This window comes from Pistacia vera, unplaced genomic scaffold, assembly GCF_008641045.1.
Source record: "Pistacia vera cultivar Batoury unplaced genomic scaffold, PisVer_v2 Contig748, whole genome shotgun sequence".
Lineage (NCBI taxonomy): Eukaryota > Viridiplantae > Streptophyta > Magnoliopsida > Sapindales > Anacardiaceae > Pistacia > Pistacia vera.
In genome coordinates this window covers 55,010-82,794 of record NW_022196610.1, presented here as the reverse complement: position 1 = coordinate 82,794, position 27,785 = coordinate 55,010, and the positions used below count along the sequence as shown (strand labels likewise).

At 40.8% G+C, this 27,785-nt stretch overlaps 2 protein-coding genes across 2 annotated transcripts; both read left to right on the top strand.

Annotated features, from left to right (window-relative positions):
- The first annotated feature begins 183 nt into the window (after window positions 1–183).
- Window positions 184–27,183, top strand: LOC116115603 (alpha-mannosidase-like). Its single transcript, XM_031401736.1, is given in 37 exon segments — window positions 184–312; window positions 410–467; window positions 564–787; window positions 997–1,113; window positions 1,211–1,271; window positions 1,395–1,501; window positions 1,931–2,060; window positions 7,961–8,106; window positions 8,191–8,274; window positions 8,516–8,604; window positions 8,873–9,047; window positions 9,290–9,409; window positions 9,495–9,578; window positions 9,679–9,750; window positions 9,914–10,027; window positions 10,854–10,954; window positions 11,063–11,156; window positions 21,404–21,440; window positions 21,443–21,570; window positions 21,673–21,753; window positions 21,940–21,988; window positions 22,084–22,142; window positions 22,266–22,485; window positions 22,576–22,712; window positions 22,840–22,896; window positions 22,983–23,045; window positions 23,460–23,531; window positions 24,250–24,297; window positions 24,390–24,509; window positions 25,080–25,145; window positions 25,325–25,437; window positions 25,538–25,622; window positions 25,862–25,972; window positions 26,048–26,143; window positions 26,210–26,257; window positions 26,637–26,705; window positions 26,973–27,183. Coding segments are annotated over 37 exon segments (3,753 nt in total). The 3' UTR covers window positions 27,162–27,183.
- LOC116115606 (MLO-like protein 4) lies at window positions 4,454–5,256 on the top strand. Its single transcript, XM_031401739.1, has 3 exons — window positions 4,454–4,605; window positions 4,753–4,813; window positions 4,892–5,256. The coding sequence occupies exons 1-3, from the start codon at window positions 4,565–4,567 to the stop codon at window positions 5,231–5,233; spliced, it is 444 nt and encodes a 147-aa protein (XP_031257599.1). The 5' UTR covers window positions 4,454–4,564; the 3' UTR covers window positions 5,234–5,256.
- Window positions 27,184–27,785: the final 602 nt, after the last annotated feature.

The window sequence follows — 27,785 nt, the reverse complement described above, 5'->3', positions numbered from 1 at the left end:
CAGGTCTCAAGTTTATGGCACAACTAAAGCCCACCATCCCACTGTCCTCATTAATGGCTTGAAACATTAATATTAGAATCATACAAAACAAGGAATTGGGTGTTAGTTTTTCAGGTCACTTGTGGGAAGTATTGACTGCCCAAAAGCTGAAGTCAACCGGGTTAGTGGTGGTTTAGTGTAGAAATGGTGGAACAACAGGTAAGAGAAGGACGATCATTGGCTGAGACCCCTACTTGGGCTGTTGCCACCGTGGTCACTTTTATGGTAACTCTTGGCTTCTTCTTTCAGACCATTCTGAAACAGTTTGGGAAGGTAAAAGTCACAGCTTGTTGATTTAGTTACATGCTTATTTATTTATTTATTTTGTCATGAACTGGTGTTGTAATTGATTCAATCTGTCTTTTCATAGTGGTTGGACAAGACTAAGAGAAAATCTCTACTTGCTGCTCTGGCTAAGATCAAAGATGGTGAGAGAACTAAATTTGTAGAGATGGATTTTTTCAATATGTTGTAGACATGTTCTGAGTTTTGATTTTTATCATATTCTGGTTATCTGTGAACAGAGTTGATGCTTTTTGGCCTTTTGTCATTGTTGATGGGTCACTGGATTGTATTTGTGGCAAAAATTTGTGTTAAATCATCAGCCTTGAGCAGCAAGTTCTATCCATGTGAACTGAAGGGTTATTCGAGATCGGTACAGCGCATTTCAGTTTCGAGTTCAGATTATTTGAATAAAACGCTTGTTGGAGAGCAGTTGAACACCAGGCAGCATCAATACTGTCCTGAGGTATGCTAAAATGGAGCCTAGTTTAAGCTGATAAACCAATGATAGAATAGAAAATAAAGAACATCCCACTAGAAGGAAAGGGATATGGATGGAGTACTCTCTCTTTATTAAGTAATGAAAATAGTTAAATATGTAGAGATTTTGTTTTTCTTCATAAATATCAACTGTATGTTGCTTCAACTTTTTGAAACTTGTTCTTTGTTTCCCAGGGCCGTGAATCTTTTGCTTCATACGAAAGTCTTGAGCAGCTTCATCGTTTCATATTTGTTCTTGGTGTTACTCATGTTTCTTACAGCTTCGTTTCCATTGCCTTGGGCATGATTAAGGTTATTTTACTTCTGGAAAGTTTGTGTACTTTAGTGCACATACCAGAGCTTAATCTTTACAGAGATAGCACTAAGTTTACTGTTTTTGTTCATACAGATATATAGCTGGAGAATATGGGAAAATCAAGCTAAGACCATGGCCATTCAGAGTATCCAAGGTACAAAATTTTCCAGCCAATGATTGAAGGTCTTCTTTGCTGTTTATTTCTGACTATGATTCATGTTAGATGGTCTCACAAATCACAAAATTTTCCTTATTTTATTAAATATCTTAAATTTAGGTTCATCAGAAGATGCATCAAGCAGTAGAAAATTGATGCGACTGTCTACCTTTGTTTTTCACCACACCTCCCATCCATGGAGCCAGCATGGAATTCTGGTTTGGCTGGTAATCTGATGCTTGAAATCTTATACTTTTTACCTTTTCTTTACATGAGATAGCGTATTTTCTTCTTCATATTTGTGAAGCATATTCTTTGATCTTGATTTTAATGTACTCAAACATATAAAAGTTGGTTGAACTTATCCTATCTGTACTAACTGATAAAGAAAGTGATGTAAATTTTGCAGTTCTTGTTAAATCTAGCCGCTCCAGATAGGTGGCTCTTACCTATTATCTTAAGTTTTCAGTAACAAACATATGTCCCCTTGAAGATCTATTAAAATTAGATGTTAATGCTCTCTGTGATGTGTTTATAAAGGTATCACTAAACTTCGTGTTGAAACTAATCTGTCCATGGATCTGTGTGAAAGTGACACTGTTAAAATGATTCTAACCCTTCAATTAGTATTCTTCCCTTTATATTGTTTAAAATAGACCATATCCGAAAGCTTGATAGAAGCCATAGACATCAAAAGAAGTAACCAAGGTTTTGATTCACTCTTGCAACAGTTGATTTCAGTTGTAATCTTCTTATTGAAACTCTTTAGTTGCCTGCATACAATAGGTTCTATATTAGTTTTACCCCAGATATTTTATCTGTCAAATACATAAATTTGCAGCTTTGTTTCAGTCGCCAATTCTGGACTTCTATACATCGAGCTGACTATATGGCTTTGCGCTTGGGCTTCATCACTGTAAGTTTTATCTAGTTTTAATGGTAGGTCTTCTTAATTGTTTTGATCAAGGAGGTCTGGTGAATCCCAGTTATATATATATATATATAATTATTTTTTTTTTTCGTTTTTCATATTGCAAAAGAAAGATGGCTGAGAAGATAAAACAGAATTCGCAATCACTAAGATCTTACTGGACCTGCCTTTTTATGTTTGTAGACTCATCAACTTCCTTTGACATATGATTTCCATAAGTATATGCTTCGAAGCATGGAAGAAGAATTTCGTGATATTGTCGGCATTAGGTACTATGTTTTGCACCATCTTTCATGTTAGCATTCTTTTCTTTCTTATATTAATTTACACCATCTGTTCTGTTGAATATTCTGTATTGCAGCACTAAAATGGACTAGTATATTCACATTGAAACTACATTGAAATGATACTTAAGAATGCATGTTTGTTTTGAACACTTAAAAGAGTATGAAAGGCAATATTTTTTTTCTTTGAATGCTTTGTTCTTATCATTCTTCCTTTGGACTTCTTCTGCAGTGTGCCCCTCTGGATTTATGCTGTGTTTTGCATCTTTCTGGATTTTCATGGTAACTCTTCTTTGTTGATTAACTAGTAGTCAAAGAGCTTAGCTATGGTTTAAAGCAACCATATCTAAGTTCATAACCACACTGTTTAATAGTGGAATTTACTATTCTGCGTTTGCACTGACTTTGATGAACCTGTAGTGGCCCAATTCATGGTGATAGTCATTTGGAGAACGCTGCATGTAAAACTCACTATCAATTCAGTTCTTTGCAACATTTATGCATCCCTTTAGCATTAAATTATTTTATGAAATTTTCCCTTTTTTTTTGGATCAAACTAATCCCCGGAGAATGGATTTATGCTTTCATCCAGGAACTAATGCTTACCTTTGGCTTTCATTCCTTCCCGCAATTGTAAGTCCTCATAATTACATCTCCTTTAGCTTCTCCAAGATGTTATTTAAACTACAACCATACTAATCTTCTCTCTGTCACTCTCTGTATTTGTGTATTACATTTTATGTGCATAAAGTTAATACTGCTGATCGGCACAAAATTACACCGCGTGGTGGTAAAGTTGGCTGTTGAAATCATGGATAAATGCCCATGGGAGGGAAACAATCAGATTAACCTTAGAGATGATCTCTTCTGGTTTGGGAAGCCCAAGATTCTGTTGCACTTGATACAACTAATATCATTCCAGGTGACTGAGAGGAACTAACTTCCGTTTTTGCTTCCATATTCAATTGTGAAATTGACAGGATTTTGATGTTGTAGATTGGCATTTGATCTTTGCAGAATGCATTTGAGATGGCAACATTTCTTTGGTCCCTGGTAAGATTTCGGTTGCATTGCTAAGGGTAACATTTCAATATTAATCATGGAACTGATTACAGGAAATACAGTAGAGGTAGCCATGTACTCTTCTCTTACACTTGAGTTTGTCCACCCAAATCAATCAGTTCTTTGATATCCTTGATTTTCCATCCTGACAATTTCTCAAGAATCAGATTGCCAAGCAAATACATGAAAGAATTGTTTATTATTTTCTTAAAAAATTTATAGTTTTTCTTATATGTTAAGGATAAGGTATTTCTGATATTATGTTTTATATACGATGAAACTGTTAAAAGTTGAATTTGTCCCACATCGCCCCAATAATAATGGGTTGTAATGGTATATATAAGTAATTGGACTCTTTCCTCCTTGAGCTAACTTTTGAGAGCGAATTCTACTCAAGCTTACTTTATCATGGTATCAGAGCCACGTTTGTTTCTCTCCCCTCTTTGGTTGGGGCGATGATAGGTTTGGACTTCGGCCTTACACGCTCGTTTTTCTCCCCTCTTTGGTTGGGGTAATGATGGGTTTGGACCCCGACCTTGCACACTCGACGTACAAGAGGGTGTTAAAAGTTGAATTTGTCTCACGTCACCCACTATATTGGTTAGGGCGATGATGGATTGAGGATATTAGAAGTTGAATTTGTCTCACATTGCCCACTATATTGGTTGGGGCAATGATGAGTTGGAACCCTGGCCTTGCACGCTCGGTGTGCAAGAGGGTGTTAGAAGTTGAATTTGTTTCATCGCCCACTATATTGGTTGGGGCGATGATAGGTTTAGACCTCGACCTTCTTTGATGTGCAAGAGGGTGAAAGAAGTTAAATTTGTCTCACATCGCCCCAATAGTGGACTGTTATAGTATATATAAGTGGTTGGGCTCTCTACTCCCTTGAGTTAGTTTTTGGGCTTCAGTTCTACCCAAGCCCACTTAATCATAAACAAATTTTATCATACTAATTCATGAAGTTTTATAATGTTTGATTCCAGTGGGAAATCAACAGACCTTCTTGCTTTATGGATAACCGGAAATCTGTCGTGATCCGCCTGACATTCGGGTATTCTTAATTTCTTATCCTTTTTTCAATGTCTATAAGCCAACTGCAATTTTCCCATGATTGAATTACATGTTCATCTTACATGGTATAAAGAGTCGTCTCACTGATTTGTAAATTGTATTGATTTCTGCTTCTTGATTTATGCAGTGTTGTCACCCAGTGCTGGTGCAGTTTCATCACATTCCCGCTATATGTTATCGTTACACAGGTTTTAGCTTTTCCTTCGTCTCAGAACTACTTCCTTTCTCTTATCTTCATGACTTACTGATTGGTTTGGTGGTTCTAGATGGGTTCAACGTTGAAGAAATCAGTAGTTTCTGAACATGTGAGACAGTCACTTTCTAAATGGCGGAGACGAGTAAAGGCAAAGCGAAGTTCTTCTTTACTTACACTCGTCAACGCAACATCTACCACGTCGTTAGATTCTTTGATCGATGATACAAACAAAACCGATGACTTCGCCGCCCCACCAAGCAGCATGGAAGGAAGCTCTTCAACATTCAAAGATACAGTCCTGCAACAAGATACATCAGAGGCAGGAGGTCCAATATTTGAAATATCACCATATGATGGCAACTTAGAGGTTCCATATTACTCAGATCCTGAGCACTACGACAGATTTGAGTGATGATGATCATTGATGAGGACCATCATCACCAGATTGCTTGTTATGAAATCAGAGAATAGTAATTACTACCTCAAATACAGTAGTTTCAATGTATACATTATACAGCTATAAGTTCAGTAACTACATGTCGTTTACCCTATAAGCTTAGAAGTATAATGTCGTTCTTGTGGGTAAAGACTGGATTGAATCTGATTAAACCCATTCGGTTTTTGGGTTGGGTTGTGGGGTTAACCCATCCGCATCCGGTAATTTCTATTAAGGTCTAAAGTTGAATTATATTGAAAAATAATAATAATAAGTAATTAATTATTATATTAAATTTTATTGATAAGAGCTTTATTATCAAACAATAACTATATTTCAACATTTGTACCATTACCAATCACCGCATTCAATATGAGTAATGTTACAGTTACCGAAGGATATGTATCGAATTCGTATACCGAATGACATGACGTAATCTTGATCGTCGATTAATTATGAATTAATATTAATCGACGGTTAGGATTGTACCACGTTATTCGATGCACAAATTCGGTGTGCATCATTCGATAACTGTATTATTTTCCATTCAATATATCAGTTGATAATCAACAACCATATAATATGATTCAAATAAATATAAAACTGGTTTTTTTTTTTTTTAATAAGCAGGGTGTTCGAGGCAGCTTGTACACACACCTTAATTAATTTTCGGAATCTATTAATCACTCTATAAGCCCAATAGGTTATGTGAGTCACAAATATGATAGGTGACCATTTTACGGGACTCGAACACAAGACTTCTAGATAACCCATCCTGATGACTAAAGTCTTGTCGTCTTACCATAAGTCTAATGATTTAGTTTTACGTTTTACTATATATGTTTCCAAATTTAGTAACTATACAAATATTTTAGAAAAAAAAAAAAAATTGTATAATTAATTTTTATGGTTAATCCATAGAATAAAATTAGATAACGCGTAACCGTTATAGGTATGCATAACTTGAGTAAATTCACCTAAAATTCATCGATTTTAATAAGAGACGGACTGAATTAGGTTAGAATAGATATAAAAAGAATTATATTTAAATATTTTCTTAACACAATTCACCCTTACATCATAAGTGTGAGAAAATAAAGCAGAAAAAAGGGGCTATGGTGACAAAAATCAAAACCTTTTGTACATGTAAAATTATGGCAAATTTCAGGGTGATTTAAAAAATTGTCCCAACATATATTTGCTAGTAGTTGTCCGATAGCTAATTTTCTACCCACAGACAAAGTAGAATCAAACAAACTCAGGAATAAGAGAACAATGCAGAAGCAAACTGATTCCAAGAAGATCCAATTGATGAATCCAATAAAATAGGGAAAAAAAAAAATATATATATATATATATATATTGACAGTATTAAGGTGCTTAAATTTAATTCCAAAGTTTACCCTTATAAACTTTGTTGTAAGAATGAGCGACTTTTTCTCACCCAAAAAGTTTCAAAATATCATTTTCTCACCCAACGTTTATATTTCGTTAATACTTAAAATACACTTCACTTTCTCAGCCGGTGTTTGACGAGTTATCAGAAGCCAGAGTAAGAGGATTCTTGTAGAGTGGAGGCGGTGGATCGAATGATGGTGATCAATTAAATATTCGATGTCGCAATCAGCCAAAAATTATTTAAAAATATGAAATCTTAACCTTGTGATGGCTGATAATCGACGAGAAATCAGACACTAGAGTAAAAGGCTTTTTGTAGAGAGGGTACCGAAGGTTTAAATAGCTGTGACAGAAAAAAAAAAATTTGCCGTCAGAATAGGCCATAATCTGCTTTAGATAGTAACGGGATATTAAGTTTAGATGAGAAAGTGGTATTTTGAAAGTTTTTGAACTCTTGGGTGGGACAAAGTCGTTTACTCTTGTTGTAAGACCAAGTTAAATGGACACATATATAAACATCACATGGGCTCTGTAGTCTGTACATTAAATTTTGTGGACCCACTTGTAATTAATGGCTTTATTTAGTTCTCGAACTCCGATTTGTCCCCCTCTTTACAATACTTATGTCTGTGAGCTTACCCATAAATTACTTATTAATTTGAATAAAATATCTGATTGTGAAATTATTGTTATGATCTTTTTATATACAAAATCTCTGATTCAGTGTGGTTTCACCCATATCTTACCATACACCTCATGATGATCATGTCAAAGGATACGATTGCTCATGCATATTTTTTTCTTTATCTAACGGCTAACGTAAAAACATTTCATGTGGGTACCACAATTTTAAACTTACATAAATACTGACTGTAGATTAGAACCTTAGATTCACAGTAAAGGGTACACAAAAATGCATCCAATGGTAAGGAGATGCCGTAACAGTAAGCGTGAGTGTACTGGATAACCTCCCTCCTTAATGTGCCTTTTTGACGTCTTTAAGATTTTATTATTAATTCAGATATGGACTCACTTTATTATAAAGTTCCACTTCACGTCCAGTGCGTAATTTGGCCGGCCGCCATATATTATCAGTAAAAAACTAGGCTGTGTTTTGTCACCATTCAGACTGCCCAACTTATAAAAGTTTTGTCTTCATCTCGCAGTATGCATTGTATCTATAAGTTTGAATGATTAAGAGGCTTCAACTATTTGAACAAATTTTTAATTTGAGTAAAATGGAAGAACTATCTAATGGTAGTTTAACTTCGATTTTGGTGTGTATGTTGTGCTTGTTTTTGACAGTTAATGGGGGTTATGTGAAGTACAAAACTGGAGCTGGTGTTGTACCAGGCAAACTCAATGTTCATTTGGTTGCCCATTCTCATGATGATGTTGGATGGTTGAAGACCGTTGATCAGTACTTCGTTGGATCAAATAACAGCATTCAGGTTCTTATTGTTACTGTAATTCGTTGCTGAATTTTATGTTTTGTTTATCTGATTTATTATTATGAAAATGTTGTTTTTGTGCAGGGTGCTTGTGTAGAGAATGTGTTGGACTCGGTCGTGGAAGCCTTGCTTCATGATCCAAACAGGAAATTTGTTTTTGCTGAGATGGTAACTTTTGTTGATTCTTTGATTTTAAGTGGTTGATGATGGAATAATATGAATGTCTATCATACTTCATGTAGTTTGGATTGTAAAGAATTATATTAACAATTCGAAATCAGTTTATCTTGAGAGAAACTAAGAAGCATTTTGCAAAAATGCTTTTCTTTTGTCAATTGGGTTTGGATGCCTTGATTTCTAATCCTAGCTGTTACCATCATCAAACAATTTAATTTGATATGATTTATAGGCATTTTTCCAACGATGGTGGGTAGAACAAAGTCCAGAAATACAAGAACAAGTGAGAAAACTTGTAGATGGCGGCCGATTGGAATTCGTGTATGCAGTTATTAGCAGCTCTTATTTTTGAGTTACTCTTTTTGAATCAATAATATCAGGTCTACAACTTTCTCTCACAACTCCTGAAATAGTAGTTCGTCATTGATTAGCTCACAAATCGGCAGGTGAGACTCTTACAACCAGACGGAACCCATTTTGTGAGTTTATCAATGACGAGTTACCACGTCGACGGTTGCAAGATTAGGTTGTAAACTTAGTATTACTCTTTTTGAATATAAGAAGAGTTTGTTCCTTTGTCTATCTGCAGAAACGGTGGTTGGTGTATGCATGATGAAGCAACAACCCATTACATAGATATGATTGACCAAACAACACTCGGTCATCGTTTGATAAAAGAGCAGTTTAACCACACTCCTCGGGCTGGATGGCAAATCGATCCGTTTGGACATTCTGCCGTACAAGCTTACCTACTTGGAGATGAGGTACACGATTTTATTAGTTATGATTCACTCAATGTGGTTGTGAATATGCTCAGCTGGTTATTTTTATAAACATACTTCAGCTTGTCAATATAGTGAATAAGTTTCAATGTATCCTTTTCACTCTTACTAATAATTGAAACGATTTCTTTTTTCTTAATTTCATGGCAAAGTTGTCTGCATAATTTAATTGAATACTTTGTTGTCATTGTGTAGTTATTAATTGATCAAAATTTATGTTACAGCTGGGGTTTGATTCTGTGCATTTTGCCAGAATTGATTATCAAGACAGAGCAAAGCGCAAGGGTGATAAATCTCTTGAAGTTATATGGCGAGGTTCCAAGACTTTTGGTTCTTCGTCTCAGGTCCAAAACTGCAACTTTGCTTTGTTAGTGCTTTCTTTGGAATTAATATTATTGATCAATTAATACTCGTCTCTGTTGTTCACAGATTTTTGCCAATGCCTTTCCAGTTCATTAGAGTCCCCCAACTGGTTTCCATTTTGAAGTATTTGATGATTTTGAGACTCTCCAGGTCCTAATGTTCTACAGATTTTAAGTCTACCGAAATGTTATCAGATGATGTTTAATTATTTTGAGTTTGTCTCCTCATCTGTCACATGTTATGACTGCAGGACAATCACCTACTGGAGGACTACAATGTTGAGCAACGTGTTAATGATTTTATTGAGGCTGCTTTGACCCAAGTAAATTCTTCTTCCTATCTTCTTTTTCATTGTCTCTCACCAAAGGGTTTTGCATATTCTCATTGCGTTTGGGAACACACTACATGATGTCTCTACTTGTGCAAGTTGAATAGAAATTTTGAAAGATGTTAAGGATTATAACTTATTGCCACATGATGTATAGGCAAATGTGACAAGGGATAACCATGTAATGTGGACAATGGGTGATGATTTCCAGTACCAATATGCTGAGTCTTGGTTCAAGCAAATGGACAAATTCATTCACTATGTTAACAAGGTAAGAGTTTGCAAGAAAATTTATTTGTTAACCAGCATTTCAAAGTTTCATCATGCAGGCACTTCTTTTCTTATACAAATAATAATTTAAAAAAAAGCAGTTGATTCTTGTTAATGTTGTGTTACAAGCTTCACTTGTGTACTTTGCTGTGCCTAAATCATGATAGCTCATGCAATGAGACTCTTCCCAGTCACTGCAGCCTGTTGTTTGATTTCTATCAGATCTACTACCTAATTATTGATTTGCAAAACTTCACTCTTGATCCTCAATTTTGGACTTTGACTCTTAAAATGTGAAGGTAAATATAAAGCCATCAGCCAGAATCTCGTAGAATTTCATGATCTATTCTGGAAATTTATTCTAAATTAGGAAGATAATTTCGGAAGCTAGGTCATGATAGGGGCTCTTGTTTCCAATCCTGGCCAGGGAAAGTGTTTCCTCTCAGAGTGAGATACATCTTTTAAGATGGTCAGCATTGTATTTATCCTGCACTTTTAGCCACAATTACATATCAGTAGACAAGCTTTTGAAAGTAACTTCGTTTATCTTGTTCTGCCATGTTGTAGATGCTCTTTTATGTTTTCTTTTTCTTTTTTTTTTTTTGGGAAAATTGTTTTATCCCATATAAATATATCTTTCTTTACTTTGTGATTTATTGAAGGAGATGTAACTAGTTAGAATAGCGATTGAACTTTGTTAATATCTACAGAAAACAGATTTTGAAAGAAAAAAAGATGTTACCCCTTCCTTTTTCAGGTGTCCATTATACAATACTTGGTTTAGATTGTATTTAATATACACTATTATTTGTGTTTAATCTCCTCAGGATGGTCGAGTTAATGCATTATATTCTACACCTTCTCTGTATACCAATGCAAAGAATGCAGCAAAAGTATCATGGCCACTAAAAACTGATGATTACTTCCCGTAAGTATTACTAGTTCTACCTGCAGTTCCCTTTTCCTTTTCTTGATGAAGCATTGCTTTCCAAAACTATTCTGTTTTAATTACTTGTTTATCAATGACTGCCGGCAGATACGCAGATGGAATAAATGCTTATTGGACAGGGTTCTTTACTAGTCGGCCTGCGTTGAAACGATATGTGCGGGAACTGAGTGGATATTATTTGGTACGCGACTCAGCATGAAATAGAGGGAAACTCTTTCTTTCTGCTATGTAAGCTAGTTTCATTTGATGATCAGGATCCAGTATCTGATGCATCCCACCTTGATCATAGTATGCTCAAGTGACACCAGTTTGAGGGTGTTGATGCTGTTTTTCGGCACCAACCAATTGTCACGTGGGTTTTGTTCTTTGATGAATTAACGCACGTGATAATGGGTATATGAAATGAAATAAATGCTAGGAAAACTTTTAAAGTGGTTCGGATGCTAAGGTAGCAAGTCCTACATCCACTGAGTTGTATTGATTTTAGTGTTGGTCAGGTCGCTAAAGCGTACTGACGTACAAAAAGTTATGAAAAGTGAGCTACTCTTCTCTTTTTTACAAGTGAGAGAGTTGTTTTTTGGTAATGAATGAACCAACCCCCTTAATGGTGAGGTTTTCTACATTTTATTCGAATCGAAACGTGTTCATCATTAATCTATGGGTTGGTGTGATGTGTCAGCACGTCTCTATCTTCACGTCCCGTTTTCCCTTTTTCCACTGACTTTGCATGACTTGCTGCAGAGAGATGGACCGTGTAAGCTCCATGTTTATTCGCAGGTCTGACGTGCGCACATTGTCCTGCCAGGGCAGGTTACTCCTGACGTGACTCCTTCCACGTCAGCTCTTTATTTTCCCGTGCATAAGAAGCCCCCTATTTTTTAAGGTTCGAGGAACGAGCCTTGGAAACTAAGTCCCACTGAGACTTTGGCGCTCCGACTGGATGGGACACTCGCCTAAACTCGTAGCGAACACGGTCTCGCGCGACCTCGCGCGATCCCTTGCCCAAACGACCTGACACTTTATCTCAGCGACCTGGACTTGTCGGACGCTCCTTAGTGTTCAATGAATCGTCCCTGCGCTGTCAGGCGCTTTGCATCGTTACAGCGCGTGTCAGACACATTAAATGCGCGGTATGATGACCCACGCCGTTTTGACAGTATTGACCGTTTAACGCGTTTGAAACTGACAGCCCTAACTGCTGCGTTTAATGCGACGTGGGTTTGAAATGGCGCCCCTTTTTACGGCATTTAATGCGACGTGGGGGCGCATTTAATCGGAGGGAGAGGGATTGCCGTTTCGACTCCGAGGGTGGTAACCGTCTTTTCGCATCCATATAAAACTTGGCATTTTTCAGATGAAGTCACCGAAATTTCTTTCGCTTTGAGTGACAAACTTTGGCAAACCAAGAACTTTTCTTCCGATCGACGCTTTTCAGGCAACTGGAACGAGTCTCGGCCCTAGCTCCATATACCACAGAGTAGGGTTCTCTCCTTTTTTTTTTTTTTTTTTTTGGGTATGGTTTGATCGAACCCGGTGTTGGGTCTTCCGTGTTTCACAGGAGTTTCGACGCCGTTATTGTTTTCGAGCCGGGATGGCGCTTGAATCACCTCTAGGTTTTAAGTATTTGTCCCTTGCTGCCGCACGGGACAAACATGAGGCAAATGACCATGTCTGTCGATGTTGCAGACTGGAATGGAACCGTCAACATCCAGGACCGAGGAGGCCACAGCTCGTCCTCGCGGGGAGCTCCCAGGACGCAGCTCTCGACGTCTATTCGTTCCTTACCTCCGAGGAATATGCCAGAATAAAGCGGCAGTTCGATATCCGTAACGAGTGTTCCTCGACCACACTAGGCCGTCACGGCGCCCACCCGACGGCCTTGCCGCGATCTCTGAGGAGATCTTCAAGGGTGGGGGAGGATTCCCTTCCATCCTTTCATCAGGTCGGTCCGGATCATTTCGGGATCGTACCAATGCAGCTGACGCCAAACGCGATGTCATCGCCGTTGCGATGTACATTGCGTGCTGCAGAACGGTTTGGGCAGCCGTCGGCACTGGAGCTCGGTGTCGCCTACTATCTAGAAGAGTAGGGACAAGGATTCTTACTACTGTCTCGGCGACCTAACATTGCTGCGGGATACACAGCTATCCCAGCAATGCGGGGCCTACGAGACAAGTTTTTCTTTTCTTTTATAACGGTCACCGCCACTTCCGATCCAAGTAGGTTTTCTTTTGCTGGATTTGTTAATTGCTCCACGATCGTTAGCTAACGACCTTTTTCTTATGCAGTTAATAGAACGACCAGCCAAGATTTACTCGCCGACCCGAGCAGGCTCTTGGGATACTAGGCGAGACAGCGGACGCGAGGAAGCTTGTGACGACTGCGACCTGCGAAGTACGGTTTTTTTCACCGACAAGGCATCATTAGAACCCTTGGACGGTGAGTTATGCTGGTAAGGTCTGGTATAAATTCCCTTACTGACAAAGTTTAAATGCAGAGACATGCCCCCAAAGAGTCCGGGCAGTCCCGCCGAGCGCCATTTGTTTTCCCTCGTCAAGGAGGGAAAGGGAAAGGGAAAGGGAGGCCGAGGCTGCTCGCGCCATTCCCGCCACAACCGCGTCGAACTTCTGCACCTTCGCAGCCCGCCCTGCACAAGAAGCACCAGAACAGACAGGTCGCTCCAGCACCTCCTGCTCGCCCCAGCGGAAGGCTCCGGCCCAAAGGTCCAAGAAAAGAACAGGTCCAGTTCGAAGAATCTGAGACCGATCCGAGGAGGAGCCCCTCAGGACGCGCCAAGAATCCGGAGGCCGGAAAGGAACCCGCGAGCGGGGCGGTGACTGGCGACAAGGCGAAGGACGCCCCGTTCTGGACTCGTTCGGGAGTCTGCCCGAGTACTTGCAGCCAATTGTATATGCTTGCTCGAGAGCGAGCTATCGGGGTCGTATAATGAATTTGCAGACGCGTGCGACCTGATGGCCACCTCGTTTCAGCATCGGAGCAAGGTAACCAGCTGTACCTTGAATTCCTATTTTGGTTTTATTTCTAACTCGTATACTGCTCACAGGGGTTGCTTGCGATGAGGATGTCCATGGAGAAGACGCGCTGGGGGCCGCAAAGGGAACGGCGACTGGAGCGGAGGTCGCGAAACTAAGCAAACTTGAGTCCGTTGAGGCGGAAAGAACCCAACGTTTGAAGCAGCGAATAGGTACCTGAACCAGAAGACGCTGCTCAGGAACAGTAGACTTCCAAAGGGCAGAGCTCGATCGGCGTGCCGAGGAAGAGAACTTCAAAGGACGACCGCCAGGCTTTCTAGAGAGTCGGAGAAAGAACCAGGAGCTTCAGGCGACCTTTGCACGGGCTCAGCGGCTGAAGAGGATAGGCTTCCCGAGCAGAAAGGCTGCTCTTGAGGCCGAGCTCCAGGAGAGTCAAGCGAGGTCGCTTCTCTGACGATGAAATCAGAATCAGTCGAGGAGCTGGAGAGAAGCCGCGGACTGGGCGATTGGGTGTATCTACACCCTGCGAGCTAGGAACCCGGACTTGGACATGTCCGCCCTCCCGGAGGTTTGGCAGCGACCTTGCGGATTATGGCCGAAGAGGACGACCAGGCTGCCGCGGCCGCCCAGGGACCCCCCAGCGGGTGGCTCTGGCTCGAAGGATCTCCCGACCAACCTTAGGCGTAGTGAACTGTCTTTGTTGTAATCGGGTTTTTTGAATTTTCCTTGTAAATGAAGTTATCTATTCACCTCACAGTTCGCTTTTTTCATATATTGCGTGTGCAATTTACACCTTGTGATTTACATAATTGTCTACAAACCGAACAGAACACATACGAACTGTTTTAAGCGAACAAAGTAACACTTAAAAAGGAAATTTACAAAAAAAAGAGTTGAGTTCGGGATTACTGATAGTACGGCGCGGTGGGTGCTCGGCATTCCAAGCTCGGGTACTTTGGAACCGTTCAACCTTTTAAGATGGTAGGTCCCCGGTCTGATTACCTTGTCGACCCGGTATGGACCTCCCAGTTGGTCCTAGTACCCCCCACTCGTTCTCTGGTCTCGAGGAGAACCTCCTTTAGCACAAGGTCTCCGACCTGAAAGTCTCTTCGTTTGACCTTTGATCGAAGAATCTTTTTGCTCGCTGTTGGTAGCTGCTATCCTTAGCGAGGCCTTGTTCGGTGCTCTTCGACCAGATCCAAACTGCTCTCATTAGCGCTTCGTTTCCGTCCTCATCGTACAGGTCCCTCCGAAGAGACCCGTTCCGACCTCTACAGGGATCACGCGCTTCACAGCCGTAAGCTAGCGAAAATGGAGTTTCCGAGGTGGAGGTCCTTGGAGTTGTCCTGTACCCCACAAGACTTCGGGGAGTCGTCAGCCCAATTTCCTTTGGCTGCCCCGAGCTTGGCTTTCAAGGTGTGCTTGATGGTCTTGTTGACTTGCTTCAACTTGGCCATTCCCTGCGGTCTGGCACTGAGGCAAATTTTTTATGGATCGCAGCTCGTCGCAGAACGTTTGAACTCCTCATTATCGAACTGTTTTCCATTGTCTGAGATAAGGGTGTGAGATTCCGTAGCGGCACACTATGTTCTTGAAAACGAAGTCCTTTAGCTTCCTGGTCGTGATCGCGCTAACGGTTCGGCTTCGACCCATTTAGTGAAGTAGTCTACCGCGACCACGGCATACTACTCCCTCCCTTTCCAACCGGCATGGGGCCGATGAGTCGATCCCCCACATGGAAAACGGCCATGGGCTAGTAATAGTGATCAGCTCGTAGATGGGGCTCGCGAATGTTCGCGAACCGTTGGCATTTGTCGCATTTCTTGACAGTTGTTCGCATCTTCTTGGATGCGGGCCAGTAGTATCCCGGCGAACAATCTTGTTCGCCAGAGACCGAGCTGCTGGTGGTTACCGCAGATCCCCTCATGAATTTCCCTCATGATGTAGTCTGCGTCCTCGCTGGTTACACATCGGAGGAGCGGGGCACTGAATCCCCTCCTGTACAATTGGTCCCCGATGAGCGTAAAGCGAGCAGACCTTGTTCGCAGACCCTCGCCTCGACTTTATCGTTGGATAAGGTCCCGTCTTTGAGGTACTGTACAATGGGTTCATCCAGGAATCCGTCTGAACCTCGTTCATGGCCTGCTCGGCCGAGCTGACGTCGGAGCATTGACAAAACACCAGGAATGTTATCAGATGCCTCCGAATCTGATGAGCAATCTTTGCCAAGGCGTCCGCTATTGAGTTGCTCTCCCTGGGATCTGAGCGATCTCAAAGTGCTTGAACGATCCCAAGAGGCTTTAGCTTCTTTCAGGTAGCGATCATGTTCTCTTCCTTAGCTTGGTACTCCCCTAGATCTGGTTGACGACCACATGGATTCGCTATAAATACTGATCGCGGTCGCACCCATTTCTTTAGCGAGTCGCACCCGCGAGCGAGCCTCGTATTCGGACTCATTGTTGGTCGCTTTAAACCCAATCGGAGAATACCATGGATTCGGATCCCCTCGGGACTCACTAGGAGAAGACCCGCACCAGCTCTTTTTCTGTTCGATGACCCGTCGACGTAGAGGTTCCACGTCAACAGGTTTCGGATAGTTTCTTGCCCGGCTTCGCTAGACTGCTGTTCGCTCGGGTGATAGGAGAATTCCGAGATAAAGTCTGCAACACTTGCCCTTTGATAGTCGACCTAGGCGTGTACCTTAAGTCAACTGGCTCAATTCCATGGCCCATTTGAGCAGCTTACCCGAGCCTCTGGTTTCTGGAGGACCTGCCTGAGAGGGTACCTCGTCATTACGTTAATCGTGTGGGCATGGAAGTAAGGTCGCAGCTTTCTGGACGCGACCAGTAGGGCAAAAGCTAGGCGCTCCATTTCCGGTACCGCATCTCGCATCCGATAGACGCTTACTTGCATAGTATACCGGCCACTGAACTTTTTCCTCTTCTCGTATCAAAGCTGCGCTGACCGCGAACTGAGACACGGACAGGTAGACGGCGGATTTCTTGTGGAAGTGGCTTAGAGAGGAGTGTGTGGCTTCCCAAGATGCTCTTTTATACTTTGGAATGCCTGCTCGCATTCGGAAGTCCACTCGAATTTCTTATTGGCTTTCAGTACGTTGAAGGATGGTAACAGCGTGTCTGTTAGCCTCGATATGAAGCGACTAAGTGCCGCTATTCGCCCGTTCAGACTCATGACCTGCTTTTTGCTGGTCGGACTTTTCATATCGAGTAGGGCTTGGATTTTTTCAGGGTTCACCTCTATGCCTCGCTGATTTACCATATACCCTAGGAACTTTCCTGATGATACTCCGAACGAGCATTTAAAGGGTTCAGCTTCATTCTGTAGAGTCGGAGTATGTCAAACATCTCAGCGAGATGCGAATATTGTCCGTGGCGGCCTGGATTTGACCAGCATGTCGTCCACGTAGACTTCCATTGTCTTCCGATCTGGTCGGAGAACATTCGGTTGACTAACCTCGGTAGGTCGCACCTGCATTCTTGAGGCCGAAGGGCATGACCTTGTAGCAGTATAGCCCCCGTCCGTGAGAAGGTAGTATGCTCCTCATCTGGCTTATACATCGGGATTTGGTTGTATCCCGAATATGCATCCATGAAGCTTAACAGCTCGTGCCCCGAAGTGGCGTCAACGAGCTGGTCGATTCTTGGGAGAGGGAAGCTGTCTTTCGGGCAAGCCTTATTCAGGTCGCTGAAGTCTACACAGGTTCGCCACTTGCCGTTTGGCTTTTTGACCAGAACCGGGTTAGCAACCCAGGTCGGATAGAGAGCCTCGCGAATAGACCCATTGCGGAGAAGGTTCTCCACTTCCGATTTTAACGCGGCGTCACCGCTCCGGATCCATTGCCCTTCTCTTCTGGCGAACTGGCTTATTTTCACTGTTGATGTTCAGTGGGTGACAAATAACGTTCGGGTCGATCCCGACCATGTCTGCAGCGACCAGGCGAACACATCAATGTTCTCCTTCAAGAAGCTTATTAGCTCGAGGCGAGCTGCGGGCTGAGACAGCTTCCGATCTTTAGCGTTCGGCTCGGTTCTTTGATCAACCGACACCTCAGACTCCCCCCGGACCGCTCGGGGGAATTTCCTGAACTCGCGGATCATGTTACCCTCTGCCGACCAGGCGTGGCTCGGTCCGGCTGATCGCCATAGCGTGGCGTGGTGCACATCGCGTGACGCCCTTTCCTTTGTCGGCCATCGGACCGATTTTACATAGCATTCGCGAGATCGCTCTGCGATCCGCTTACTCCCCTTCCCCGTTGGAGTGGGAACTTCATTTTGAGGTGATAAATGGAAGTGACTGCCCTGAGTCCTCATTAAGGTCGCCCTAAGATCCCATTAAAGGCTGATGGGCAGTCCACGACCGAATTCTGTAACCCTAGTCACTTCGTCGTAATCGCCGAGCGTGACTGGGAGCTGGATCGTTCCATTGGGGATCAGGTGATCCCCTGTAAACCTACAGAGGCATCGAGGCTGTTCAGGTCGGCCTCGACCAGGTTCATTCTATCGAAAGCGGATTTGAACAGGATTGTTCACAGCGCTTCCGTTGTCTACAAGCATTCTGCAACATTATGACACCCTTCAGGGGCGTGATTACCAGAGCATCCTCGTGAGGTGGTGCAAGCGAGCTGCCTCTTTCTCACAGAAGGTGACGGTTCCTCTTTTCGGGCTTTTGGAGGTCGCTCCGATGTATTCATTACCCTAATCGGGTCGTGGCGCACTTCGCGAGCATATCTTTCCTGCACTCCTCGCGTTTTCCCGCAGGTGAGGACCTCCAAAGATTATATTAACGCTGTCGTACCCCTGCGTCACGGCGCTTCTTCTTTCGCTCCCCTTGGTTTTCTTTTGGGAGTCATCAATGTACTCTTTGAAGTGCCCCTTCTTTGAGCTCTTCGATAGCCTGCTTTAGAGCTCGGCACTCATCAGTGAGGTGCCCATTATCCCGATGGTAACGGCAATACTTTTTGCTGTTCCTGGCCGTAGCAGGTTTTCATGGGCTCGGGCTCGCCGAGCAAGCTGGCCTCCTCGGATTTGTCGAGGATTGCGGATACGGACACATTCAGCGGAGTATATTGGGTCGCGTCGCGATCGCGACGAGGAATAGGAGCATATGACTTTTTCTGCTCATAGCGGGGTTTTTTCCCTTTTCGCTGATCGCAGTATCTCCTTTGCGATCCACTCGCCGTTATCTTCCCGACCAGGCGTGTTGCTGGATGTGCCGTGGTCGCGACGACGAGTGCTGCCAATGATTCTCTATCCGAGATGCTTTTCTGCCGGCTATGGAACCTGGTGAGGGAAATGTTGTCCTCAGCCTGCAGTTCTTTCCACAGGTCGGTTGTGGGCGAATTCCACTATTATGAGAGTTCGGATGGACTCTTCTGTGCGTGAGCCACTTTGTTGAGCTCCCTTGGAAAACGATCAATATAAGACTGCAGGGATTCGTCTCTCTCTTGCCTTAATTGCTGGGTAGCTCAAAGGCATTGAAAATTTTCGGTTGGCTTGGAAATGCCGGAGACGCTGTGCTCATCTGAGCCCACGAACCGATAGATCCCGCCGAGAGCGACCTAAACCAACGCTTCGCATGAGAGGTCAGTGTCACGGCCAAGCAGCGGCACTTCGCAAGGTCCGAAACCTGGTGGAGCTCCATCAGGTCGTTGAACTCATATAAATGATCCTCGGATCGTAGTTTCCATCGAACGGTCGCATATCTGGCATTCTGAACCCTGGTGGAGCGGAGCAGCCAATATTTCAGGAAAACGGGATGCAGAGGCGACCTGCGCCTGCTCGTTTTGCTGCTCCTTTACCTATCCAGAGCTCGCTGGACTCCTCAATCTGCGGTAAAGGAGTCAAATGGGGTCGTTTTCACCCATGCGAGCCCGGCCCTCTCGTTGCGGTTCAGGACAGTTCGGAGGTCGGATTCCTCCTCACCTCGCTCGCATTTCCAGCCGCGCTCGACACAGCTGACTAGAGACGCGCGAGGTGGTGGATAACGCGGGGCACTTTCACGACCCTCGCGGTGGTATGAACCGCCCCGCGAGGTGTGGTGCCACCCGCATGAGAACGACGGGATCGTTCTGCTGGTGGTGATCGGAATCATCGCGCCCAGCATTTTCGCTCGGGTTTGGTTGCGACGTGGCGTGGGACAGCTCGGAATCTACTTTTTCACCGAGTCTCAGCTTTGCTGACACCCTGCTCGGGGCGCCCTTTGTATTCGCTGGCCCTTGGGAGCCTGTAGGCTTACTTTTTGCCACTTGCTTACCCTTGCTTTTACGCGCTGCAGTGCTCGCGGCGCGGGCTATCGCCCTTTGCCGGCTTTCGCGCGACCTGCTGGCGTTTTTGGCGGTTGCACCGCACCGGCTGTCGCGGACGACATGTCTTGGTCCAGACGGTCTAACCTCTGGTTGACGTCTGGAGAGTATTGTTGAACCTCTCCAGGTAGCTTCGGATGGCAGGGTCCAGTTGCGGAGCCGCCGGGTATTCCCAACAGCATTTTGCGATACTGGAGGTATGCTGGAAGGGTGTCCCTCTGGGTCGCGGGGACTCCTTCTGCATGTTGATTCCCCTGCTCCGGTTCGATTGGCGGGCCATTGTAGCTGTCGACCAGTAGGTCCAAGGTTTTCCTGATGAAGACAGACGCTAAATCAGGCCCCTCCTTCTAGCGCCAAACTGTTATGCTGTTTTTTCGGCACCAACCAATTGTCACGGGTTTTGTTCTTTGACGAATAACGCACGTGATAATGGGTATATGAAATGAATAAATGCTAGGAAAACTTTTAAAGTGGTTCGATGCTAAGGTAGCAAGTCCTACATCCACTGAGTTGTATTGATTTTAGTGTTGGTCAGGTCGCTAAAGCTACTGACGTACGAAAAGTTAGAAAAGTGAGCTACTCTTCTCTTTTTTACAAGTGAGAGAGTTGTTTTTTGGTAATGAATGAACCAACCCCCTTAATGGTGAGGTTTTCTACATTTTATATCGAATCGAAACGTGTAATCATCATTAAATCTATGGTGGTGTGATTGGTCAGCACGTCATCTATCTTCACGTCCCGTTTTCCCTTTTTCCAAGCTGACTTTGCATGACTTGCTGCAGAGATGGACGCGTGTAAGCTCCATGTTTATTCGCAGGTCTGACGTGCGCACATTGTCCTGACAGGGGCAGGTTACTCCTGACGTGACTCCTTCCACGTCAGCTCTTTATTTCCCCGTGCATAACAAGGGTATTATGATAGTCAATTGGTCACATTGTTTGACTTAAACCAAGTACTGGCACATCTTCCTAAACTACTAGCTCTTTACAGAATTTTTTTTGAATGTTCATAAAAATTGGATCCTTTTTATCAGCAAATGCCTGTTGGAGTTTCCTCATCAAGTTAAGACTTCTGCAGAGAACTGAAAAACAATTTTCTAATTGTTGTGAATAGGCAGCAAGACAGCTTGAATTCTTGGTAGGGAAGAGATCACTGGTCCCACTACCTTCTCTCTAGGAGATGCTTTAGGAATTGCTCAGCACCATGACGCTGTCACTGGCACTGCTAAACAACATACAACAGACGACTATGCTAAACGCCTATCTATTGGAGCCTCTGAGGTGGGCTGCAAACTTCCCTGTCTTCATTTTTCTACTTTCCATAGTTCCTCATGCACACCAAATTCTCTTATCAAATGCTATTATTTTTACAGTCTGAATCAGTTGTGGAGCTCTGCTCTATCATGCTTAACTAGTACTGGATCAAGAGATCAATGCGCAAAGCCTACAACGAAATTTAGCCAGGTGAGGTTTGAATGTCTTTTTAGATAAAGTGAGACATTTCCAAATATCCATTAATTGAGAAGTATAATTCATTTCTATTTTTCAATTTTTTTCTCATCTTTGTCAAATGTGTCATTCACACCTCAAGTTACTCTTGTCCTAACTTTGCTGCTTCCTTCCCCATTTTCTTTTTCAAATTTTGAACAGTGTCCATTACTAAATATCAGTTACTGCCCTCCAACAGAGGAACATTTTCGAATGGGAAGAATTTGGTAATCTTCTTGCACTTTTTTATTTTTCGTCATAATGCTTTGCTAGAATATTAGTTTATTTCTTATAAATGGTTACTTTCAGGTTTAGTGGCGTATAATCCAATTGGATGGAAACGTACTGACTTTATAAGGATACCAGTGAGTACATTTTTGTGCTTTATCAATGATTAGAAATAAGAACATTTTTGCTGAGAAATCTACTACAGGCTTATATTAGTATAACATGCCTTCAATATGATTCGGAAATGCAATATCTTCCAGGTTAAAGTTAATAATCTTGTTGTTAAAGACTCATCAGGCAATGTAATTGATTCCCAATTTGTACCTATGGATGGTGTTACAAACAACTTAAGGAAATTCTACACAGCAGCCTATTTGGGACATTCATCAAATCAAGTCCCTAAATATTGGCTTCTCTTTCAAGCATCTTTGCCTCCACTAGGATGGAACACTTATTTCATTTCGAACGCAACTAATAAAGGTAAACAAGAAGCATAAACCATGTAAAAAACTGTTTTATGGTAATTCTTCTATGCTATAGGCTTTTATTTTCTGTTCTACCATGATTCAGTGGAAAGAAGTAAGAGATATCTCTCTGCAATGGACTGTCCACAGAATGATGACATTGAAGTTGGTTCTGGAAATTTGAAGATTAACTTTTCTGGAACCACTGGACAACTTAAACGAATGCATAATACGAGAACAGGGGTCAGCTGTTTCACACTTCCTCATAGATGCATATGGGCCATATCATTAAGTTAAATGTTGACACATTAATGCGAGATTATTGTAAAAAGATCACCAAGAAATTATTGCTGCATTTTTCTTTTTCCAGGTTGAGGTAGCACTACAACAGAGCTTCCTCTGGTATGGTTCAAGTACAGATGATCAAGTAAGCAAATATTGTGTGGTAGGTTAGGATATCAAAATTTAGCTGTCGGGCTACTAGCTAACATTGCATTTTTATATCCTCTTTAGCAGCCTTCCAATGCTTACATTTTTCGGCCTAATGGCGCCCCACCAAATATAGTTTCAAGATCAGTAAGAGTTCTTGCTTTCCTTTAAATATATCCATTCTATCATTAAACAAAACCTATTATAAGAAAGTAACACATAACATAAGAGTAAAATTAATCTGACATTAGAAGCCTAGCCTACTTTATCACAGTGACTTCACAATTTCCCATTTGCTATTTTTATTTATCTCGTCAAATAGTTTAATAGCATTCAATAATCTAAACCTATTATAAGAAAGTAACACATAACATAAGAGTAAAATTAATCTGACATTAGAAGCCTAGCCTACTTTATCACAGTGGCTTCACAATTTCCCATTTGCTATTTTTATTTATCTCATTAAATAGTTTAATAGCATTCAATAATCTGGTAATTACATTAGATCTGTCCTTTACTAATCTCGTATTTATTTATTCCAATATTTTGTTCGATATGCAGGTTCAAGTGCGTGTTGTATGTGGACCACTGGTCGATGAAGTTCATCAACAATTTAGTTCATGGATCTACCAGGTTTATCAATATTTTTTTACTGTTTTGCTTCACTTGCTCCAATTTATTTTGCATTATAAGTTTGAAAAATGCTTATGTTTTGGTTCAACATTTTCCTTCTTAATCTTTTTTACAAAGGAACTGTTTTCTCGTTATCCCGTTAAGCAGGAGGTGTCTATTAGAATTCAAATTCAACAGCTAATATGATTAATTATTTTTAAAATGATTATTTACAAAATATGATTAATAGTTTTTTAAAATAACAATTTTTTATTAATTTAGAACATATAACATGTTACAACATATACATGGAAGACGAGTCTCAATATTAGTTCTAGAAAATGAAGGGCTTTATACAGACGATGTAGTAAACAGGTATGTGTGTGATGAATTAGCTTGCTATGGTGGTGTTTGGGGAGGGATGTATCTCATGAAGGTGAAGGCACAAGAGAGGGTGTGAAAGAGAGGAAGAGAGGCTGAAAATTAATTGAAAACTGAGAAAATGAAATCAACATAGTAAATGCCCAGAATTTAAACATTAATCATCTGGATTTCAATTGATAAATAGCTTTTTCTCTTTTGTACCTTAATTTTTTTAATAAATTTAATTATTTATATGAAGGAAATAATCATAAAAAAATCATCACTCGATAACCTGATGGTAAAAAAACAAATGAGGATTTAACATGGTCTCCTAAGTTCGAATCCTATGTTTTTATTGTTTATATTCATTTGTCAGGTCACAAGACTTTACAAGGATAAAGAGCATGCTGAAGTTGAATACACTGTGAGTCAAATTATCTGGCTCTTTTATGCCCCAAGCAAAATAAAATTTCCATGTACTCAAATATATTGGTTTTGATGATATTTATGTTGAAGGTCGGGCCAATTCCAACTAACGATAGTGTTGGGAAAGAGGTGATATCACAAATCACAGCCAATATGGTTACAGATAAAACTTTTTATACTGACTCCAATGGAAGGGACTTTCTGAAGCGGGTAACTCTCACCAAACTTTCAACCCATAACTCAATTACAGGATTACTCTACTTCTTTGATTCATAAATTTCTTTCTTTCTTTATTCTTTGTGAGAAGTATTAGAATATTATTGAGTCCTAGCAAACTTATGCTTAACAAAGTAGTTGGCTGTTGTATGCCTAATTCGTAAGGGATGTATTCAATATCAAAGTATAGGTGAGTTTTTTATTGTAAATATTCTGGGTGACTTAAAAGATAACATGTTCTGGTCATTTCTTTATGCTCTTGGCTTAAGAGCAGCTTAAAACCATACTAATTTCATATTAGTGCTCTCTATTTAAACTTGAGATGTTGGAAAATGGCTTTCCACTTAGTTTTGTAAATAAAAACATGTATTGTTAATAATCTGTTGTTCATCGTCATTCAGTTATGTTAATTAAGACATAGTGAAAGTTTATCAACTATTGTTTCTTTTTCTTTACTCTTTATGTTCAATATTTATACTTCTATGAGTTTCATTCACCATAAAAAAGTCAATAAATCCTGCCCTTATGCTCTATTGTTGTTGAAACCTATATGACTCTTTTCAGGTACGAGACTACAGAGCTGACTGGAATCTTTCAGTTAATCAACCTGTAGCAGGGAATTACTATCCTGTAATTTTCTTAACCCTATTAGTGCAAAGTATTATTTACCTAGTCTTTGAATTTACAAGTTTTTCAAGCTCTTTATGGTTTGGAACAACCCTTTAACATTGGACTTACATAAATAATATGATGTTAAGAGTGATATCTATATTTTTGAACAATAATATTCTTTCACTTATCTTTTCCAGCTTAACCTTGGAATTTACACTAAGGATAAGAAATCTGAACTCTCAGTTTTAGTTGATCGTGCAACTGGAGGAGCCAGCATTAAAGATGGACAAGTAGAGCTAATGCTTCATAGGTTTAGTTTCACATTACTCCATATTTTAATACTATCAAGAATTTCCTATTACCTAAATAAATATGTTAAACTGACTTTTCTTTGATTATATACGTACAAGGCGTTTGCTTGATGATGATGTTCCAGTAGTTGGAGAAGCCCTCGATGAAATGGTTTGCGTTGGAGGCAAATGTGAAGGTCTAACGGTATGAAATTGTATGAAAATTGCAGTTCATGCTTTAAAATTCTTTCCATCCATGCAATCATCGAAAGAAGACCTACTATAATTTGGCTGAGATATTATATTTCAGTTGTTCAAAGAGAAAGATATAGTTTACTTCTCTTATCTTGAGTGTTATTAGACCTAATCTAGGATTCCGCTATTGTAAGATGAGAATATTACATATAATATTTTTTACCTTAGATTTTTATATCATTTCTTCAGGTTAGAGGAAACTACTATTTAAGTATTAATGAACTAGGGGCCGGTGCACGCTGGTGCAGGACAACTGGTCAGGAAATTTATTCACCAATTCTTTTAGCTTTCACACATGAGGTGTGTCTTGATTCTAGCCACTATGAGTATCAACTATTGTATAACTCCAATCTCATGCAACAATTTTTTATTCAGAAAATGGAGACATGGAAAGCATCTCATCTCACAAAAGCAACTGTCATGGATTCAAACTACAGCTTGCCTCTCAATGTTGCTTTAATTACTCTTCAGGTGACAACATAAACTCTGTCTAATGAATTGATAAAATTTTCTCTTTGTCTAACTCCAATTTTGCAGGAGTTGGATGATGGAAGTGTTCTCCTCCGTTTGGCACATCTATATGAGGTAAAGATATTATGCTTGATGCTTATTATCTTCAAATTTTTCTCTTGAAATTCTCCAATTAATACCTTGTTTAGAGGCATTGCAGCTAAAATTTAACATAGTGATTCAGAACTATTATATCATAACCAACCCTAGGTGACCGAGTGATTCGATAGAGATTCTTGGATGTATTACTCAAGAAGGCTTGAGTTCGAGTCTCTCCTCAGTTGCTAGTAGGGGTGACCATTGAAACTCTTACCCGATCGATAGTTTCAGGGTCTTGGAAGATTAGTTGAGGTATGGGTAAACTGGTCCAGACACCCCAGTCATAAAAAATAAAAAAAATTGTAACATATATAATAGTTCTTAATCTGCTTTGCTCGTGTTCTAACTTGTTTAGGAGGGTGAAGATGCTGACTATTCCAAGCTAGCCAAAGTTGAACTAAAGAAGATGTTTACCAGAAAATCGGTATGTATTGCTTCTTACTTGGTACTTCTCTAGTAATCCCGGTCAAGTTTTCTTAAACATAGCCTGAATTATGGCCTAAGTTATACATTTCTTTATTAGAAATTTAACTTGAAGTCCAATCCATACATAGCTTAGCTGTTAATGGTATACATTTTTGTGTTTCATGCCCACAGGCCACAACTGGCCTTTCCTGTTTGGAAAGTTTTCAATAGTCATAATTTTAACTCTGAACTACTTTCTGGGTCAATTGGTGCTTAACAATATCAGATAAAAGAGCTAAAGGAAATGAGCTTATCGACAAACCCAGAAAAATCAGAGATGAAGAAGATGAAATGGAAAATTGAAGGCGACAATGGACAAACACAATCCCCAATTAAGGGTGGCCTAGTTGATAGTTCAGTTCTTATTGTTGAGCTTGGGCCTATGGAAATTCGCACTTTCTTGTTAAAAATTTGAAAATAAAGAAATCAATAATAATATATGTTCATCTTATGATTTTATTGATGTTGCTTATCTTTTTTCATTTTCATTCATTCTTATTTTTATTTTTATTTTTTTCAATCGGTTTCTATTTTCTCATTTGATGCCGAAACAGTAACAGAGATAATTCATTCAAATAATAATCACTAAAAAAAATTACCGCTCTTAGGCCAATATAGCTTTCAAATAGTTTTCCCTAAAACCCTAATCTGAAAATACTAATGAAAAAGAAAAATAAACAATTATTACAAAACATCCAGAAACTTGCAAAAACATCCCTTAAAAAAAAGGTCCTAAAATCCCTCAACACAACTCTAAAAGGCTAAAAAATGACAACCATAGGCATGAGTTTTGTTTAGGGGTGGGCGGGTTTGGGTACCCGCCCAAAATCAAAGGAACTAGAACCGGTCGGTTCCTTTGATTATGGTTTAGGTTCCTAAAAGCTTGGAACCAGAACCTGTTCCGGTTCTAGGTACTCTAAAAATTATCAATTACCCTCCTATTTTATAAAAAATGACAAATAAACCCTTATAAAATATAATTACACCCCTAACAATTAAGTGCAAAACATTAAATAATATATTTGTTTATATTTACTTG

Excerpts from the sequence above, each read along its gene's own strand:
- LOC116115606 (XM_031401739.1), top strand. The coding sequence starts at position 4,565 with ATGGATAACCGGAAATCTGTCGTGATCCGCCTGACATTCGG. Across the intron at positions 4,606-4,752 it reads GTGATCCGCCTGACATTCGG|TGTTGTCACCCAGTGCTGGT; the intron begins GTATTCTTAATT and ends TGATTTATGCAG. Across the intron at positions 4,814-4,891 it reads TATATGTTATCGTTACACAG|ATGGGTTCAACGTTGAAGAA; the intron begins GTTTTAGCTTTT and ends TGGTGGTTCTAG.